General features: G+C 36.1%; 1 protein-coding gene across 8 annotated transcripts in view; it reads left to right on the forward strand.

Annotated features, from left to right (window-relative positions):
* The window catches only part of LOC105272109 (epoxide hydrolase 4), a 222740-nt gene that overhangs the window by 37043 nt on the left and 179895 nt on the right, over positions 1 to 5802 (forward strand). Inside the window, exons 2-5 of one of the 8 annotated variants that reach the window (XM_011314016.1) lie at positions 1006 to 1305; positions 1425 to 1574; positions 1656 to 2439; positions 2515 to 3903. The exons of 4 other annotated variants lie outside the window; for them this stretch is intronic. In XM_011314016.1, coding sequence (XP_011312318.1) covers positions 1006 to 1305; positions 1425 to 1574; positions 1656 to 2439; positions 2515 to 3866 — 2586 coding nt within the window. In that variant the 3' untranslated portion in view covers positions 3867 to 3903. Of the gene's footprint in view, positions 1 to 1005; positions 1306 to 1424; positions 1575 to 1655; positions 3904 to 5802 lie in introns of those variants that run through there. 3 more of the 8 variants (XM_011314014.1, XM_011314015.1, XM_011314017.1) reach the window with 3 other exon arrangements.

A 5802-nucleotide genomic window follows, 5' to 3' on the forward strand; every position in this document is an offset into this window, starting at 1 on the left:
GGGAGAGATTTGATTAAATTTCAAGGGATTGAAGTGAACAAACGAACAGAAGTTTACACAGAGGACAAGGAGTTATTCTATGAGATTTTTCTAAGAAACTCGCCTGAATTTCCTGAAAAGTCATCAAAAATTTTCTTCAGAAATTGGGTTCCTTATTATTCAATGTATTTCCTTTGAAATGGTGCATTTGTGAAGTAAAGGTAGCGAAAGAGTTGGACAGGAATTCAGCGCAAATTGTTTTTTCTGAGGTGAAAATTTTTGTTTGCTGCATCACACCATAATAACCAAAAATCTAATCAATCTTTGCCTATATCCTTCGAACTGAGGGATTTTACCATTGAATAACGTGAGAGGATAAACTCCACTTGAACAATTTCGTTTCGCTGCTTGTTTTTTTTTTTTTAAATTTAGGTGGAATAAAAGCAATGGTTTAGTGTTATAAAATTCCTTTGCTGATTAATATGTTTAATGGAGTGCCATATTTCGACTTTTTTGGAAACAATTCCTGTGCAAAAGATATTTATTGAAAGGATTTTTTCAACTTTTTCTGGGAATAATTGGGGAGCATTTGATATTTCCCGCTTTATTATACGTTAAAAAAATAAGGGGGGGACGGCGCATCTCGGCTCCATCAGCCGCCACAAGGTGTAAACAGAATATATCGCGGAGTGTTCTGTTTATTATCGTGTTATTGCCAAGATAATAGTATCATTATCACGCGAATCCACATCTTTTTTTATAATTCTTCTGTTAACTTCCTTTCATCGAAGCCATGCAGAGGGGTCCGTACAAACGGTATCTGCACATATCTTCCACCAAGCTTATTCCCAGGAATACCTTGCATAATCAAAAAAAACGTCGTATTATAGTGAAAAAGAATCAGCACCTGTAAGTTGAAGTAAAACGCCAGAAACAAAAAACACCAAAAATAGAATCTATTTCTGCGTACATCCCGTTCCAATCTCATCGAGTAAAAATCATGTTCTTTAAATTGAGGAACAACAGATTGAGGCCAAAAATGAAACTGAAACCGGCATACAGGAGGCAAGTTCGTCTTTAGTGACTATAGCAGATCCTTCCGGCCAGGAACCTCATCAATCTGATGGTTCCAGTGGACATGAGGCACCCCATAACAACTCAGAGGGCTCCCCTAATTGTATTCTGAGATCCGGCAGTTCAGATTCTGGTTCCCCTAATAAAAATGTTTCCCTCACTCGTATCACGACATCCAGCGGCATATCACAGGGCTCAAATAGTAGAAGCGTGTCTTATCATTGTGTCCCAGAAGATTACAGCGATGATGAGGTAATTACGACTCATCTAAAATAGAGTTATCAGTTGTACCATAGTGAGGTTATTAGATTGACTTCCACCATTCTGTGCTTATGTCAATATGAATGGTTTCTTTTTTCAATTTTTTTCAGCAGGATGAGCAGCTGTTTCGTTTTACACAATCAGACACTGATGATGAAACGGAAATCATCAACGGGGCAGGTATCTTGACTGATATTTCGAGTGAAAATTCAGTTCGAGGAATAACGATCAATATCGACCGAAGCGGAAATAATGATCAGGTTTGACTTGATTGCTTAATTGCAACATTCAAAACCATACGATATTTCAATAATGTTGCAATAAGGATTTCATAATTTCAGATATTAGAGGGCGGTTCTGGCTCAGAAAAATTTAATTTTGATGAAACGTTGTGTTCCTGCACTGATACAACTATTGGAGAAACTCTTCTAATGATCATGTCTATTGGTCTTAGACACACACTACCATGGACAGCTTTAGTTGACATTTGCCAAGCCATCAATATTCTTTACAATCGACGAATTATCCCTGATACGAAGTATCTGCTTCAAAAGTTTTTCCCATCCCACATTGACAAAGCTACATATCATTTGTATTGTCAAGAGTGTCGGGAATACTTAGGTGAACGTAGACCTGATATCCAAGAAATTGAGTGCGTCTGTGGATATAAATTAATCGTTAACAAAATCGACTCCTATTTTATTGAATTTGATATGGCGGAACAATTAAGGACCCTTTTTAAAAATAATTCGCTTGCAGAAAGTTTAAAATCTCGTTTTAATAGAGAGGAAGCTGATGACAATACCTTACGAGATATCTTTGACGGCGTCACGTATAAAAAATATGTTTCTTCTGGACTTTTAGATGATTGGAGGAATATTTCATGTACGTTTAATACGGATGGGTGCAAACACGCAAAATCTTCCAAATTAGCTGTATGGCCGATCTATTTTAGAATCAATGAACTTCCAGAGAAAATGAGAGGTAAACATATTCTCATGGCTGGACTTTGGGTTGATAAAACAGAGCCAGATATGAATTTATTCTTAAAGCCGTTCGTTGACCAATGTAACAGTTTAACGTCGAAGGGATTCAATTGGGTACTGAATGGAGAAAAAATAACAAGTAAAGTATTTTTCAATTGTTGCTCTGTGGATTCGCCAGCTCGATGCGCCATGCTTTGCATGAAATCATTTACAGGATACTTCGGCTGTACACTGTGTTATCATCCAGCAAGGCTAGTGATGAATACTCGAAAGTATCCTATATTAGATTCGGTTCCCCATCCTAGAACCGATGAAAGTATCAAAAAAGAAATGATAGAATCGCTAACGAGATCGAATGAGGATGAAAAGAGAGGTGTCTTAAAACCATCAGTTCTGATGAATATTAAGAATTTTGATCTAGTTGCTGGCATGCCACCCGATTACATGCATTCTTGTCTACTTGGCGTCACTCGGCAATTCACTGAGATGACCTTAACTGGTACAAAGGGAAAATATTATGTAGGTAGTCCAGCAAAAATGTCTCTGATAAATGAACGATTAATGAATATCAAGCCACCAAGCGTAATCCATAGGAAACCAAGGTCTCTAAAGGAATTTAAATTGTGGAAAGCCACAGAATGGCGCTCTTGGCTCTTATTTTATTCTCTGCCTTGCCTTGAAGGTATACTTCCTCATAAATATATTAAACACTGGAGTTTGCTCGTTAGCGCAATGGAAATTTTGTTGAAAGCTGCCATCACACGTAATGAACTCCAGGACGCACGTGAAGTGTTGGTCAAATTCGTTGAAAAGTATCAAAAATTATATGGAGTGTACGAAATGAAATATAATATTCATCTACTCCTTCATTTGTCTGATTCTGTGCAAAACTGGGGACCATTATGGACGCAGAATACCTTTGATTTTGAAAACCAAAATAGAATTCTATTGCAATTCAAACATAGTTCTAGAAGGATTGCCACTCAAATTGCTAATAGGATACTATCATTCCAAAATCTCAATGTATTTTCAGAATCAGTTCATGTGAGCCTTCGAGTACAATCATTCTGTCAGAGTCTCCACAAAAAACAGTTGCGATGGTATTGCAGACTTGATGATCACGTTCTGGTGGGAAACAGAAAGAGCTACATTCTAACTGATGAGGAGAAAAAATGTCTTAACATGCCTATAAAAAGTTGTGACTTTTTTTCTCGTATGATTGTGAATCGAATTCGGTACTCCACCAAAGCATATTGTGATCAATATTGTACAAAAATAGATGATTCTGTGGTTTTATTACATAACAATCAAATAGGTATGATATCTAGAATTTTAGAAGTGCAGGCAGATAATAAGGACGTGAACACTATTATTCTACTCTCTCAGATGAAACTCAAAGAAAATTCTCCATCACTTAGTCAGGTTAGTCATATAAATCAATGCGAATTGACGGATCGATTGATTGCTTGTACCCCAAAGGATTTGAATCATCCATGTGTTTCAATTCCTACAGAAAAGGCACACTATGTTGCAACCATACCACGTGGAGCTTTGATGGATTCATAGAAAAGTGATAACAATGTACTCACTTTCTCATTCTCAATACAACAATAAACTGTTCAATAAATTACGGTGTGTTTTTTCCTGTAAAAACCTTATTTCTGTCGACGCTTATTAACAAACGGTTCATTAGGAGTTTTCCTTTTAACCATCTAATTTCTCGGCATTGATGGAGACAATAGTGTTCCATATACTCGGTATTCCATGAGAGACCCAGTAGACGAATTTGTCAATATATCCGATTATGACATTATTTGACATATTCTGACATTTTCTGAGAATGTTCCCAGCCGGGATGTCTCTCAAAAAATGCCATGACATGACAAAATATGACATATCATCCCTGACAGAATTTGTCAAAAGATGACATAATACATCCGATTATGACATTATTTGAGATATTCTGACAGTTTCTGAGAATGTTCCTAACCGGGATGTTTGTCAGAAAATGTAGTAATGCAACAGAATATGTCATATTATCTCTGACTGAATCTTTCAAAATATGACATAACATGTCTGATTATAACATTATTTAATATATTCTGACAGTTTCTGAGAATGTTCCTAACCGGGATGTTTGTCAGAAAATGTAGTAATGCAACAGAATATGTCATATTATCTCTGACAGAATCTTTCAAAATATGACATAACATGTCTGATTATAACATTATTTAATATATTCTGACAGTTTCTGAGAATGTTCCTAACCAGGATGTTTGTCAGAAAATGTAGTAATGCAACAGAATATGACATATCATCTCTGACAGAATCTTTTAAAATATAACATGATATGTCAAATTATGACATTAGTTGACGTATTCTGACATCTTATGAGAATATTTTCCTGCCCGGCTTTTTGTCGGAAAATGTCATGATATGACATATTATGACACGTTACTTCTCACAAAATCTGTAAAAATATGACATAATATGTCTGGTTATGACACTATTTGACATATTCTGCCATTTTCTGACATTTTTATCAACTTGACATAATATGAGATTTGTCCGACGAAATATGATCACACAAAATTTGTCATTTTATATCACATTCTCTCATTTTATGACAAAAATTGGGAAATTTCTCATTTTATGACAATTTTTGACATTTTCTGTCAAATTTTATCAAAATCTGTCGACCAATTTCCACGAGGGAGTAATTGATGTTCCATTTAAATTGGAAACATTCCGGTCAAAGGGCACAATTAATTTCTGTTTTGTTCAATGTCATGAGCATTCAATGTAAAACCCAAAAAGAAAGATCATCGAAAATTATTAAACTTGTGTTATGTTGCATGGTATCATCTTTTGAAGACTATGGTAGAATATTCATTCCACTTCGAAAACGATTCACTGCGCATCCAGGAGGCCGAGTGTTTTGTTTATACGGCGCGTACGTGCTCACCGGTAAACACACGCGGCCATGTGAGCGGTGGACCAGTTCACGCTTCAATCTCAATGAGAGAGAGAGAAGTATCGAGTTCAAAATCATTCCTCAGATTTTATAAGAAAAAAGATTAATGTTTCTCATTATAAGTTTCTACTACTCATGATGATTTTGAAGACGAAATTGCAAAATCATGAATTAATTTGTTGTAATTATGATTATTGAGGTGGCATAAAAGAAAAAAAATTCACCGGCAATAAAACGTCTGAAAATTTTAGCAACTACGATTGTCAGCTATGAAATATTAGATATTGGACATCAGAAATGAGATATTTGCTAGTAGACGTCACATACTGGATATTAGATATCAGATATCATATGGTGGATATTCAACGTGAGATACCACATGGTGGATATCCCCCCCCCTCCCCTCCCCGCATTCTGGTGTAAAATGGAGCCTCGAATATTACCACCGTGAGGCTGATAAAGAAGATTCCCCCATACATTACCGACCGAGGGACTAGTAGATTCCTGCATTGCCCTCCCCGTAACCCC

The sequence above is a fragment of the Fopius arisanus genome, unplaced genomic scaffold (assembly GCF_000806365.1).
Source record: "Fopius arisanus strain USDA-PBARC FA_bdor unplaced genomic scaffold, ASM80636v1 scaffold00140, whole genome shotgun sequence".
Taxonomy (NCBI): Eukaryota; Metazoa; Arthropoda; class Insecta; order Hymenoptera; family Braconidae; genus Fopius; species Fopius arisanus.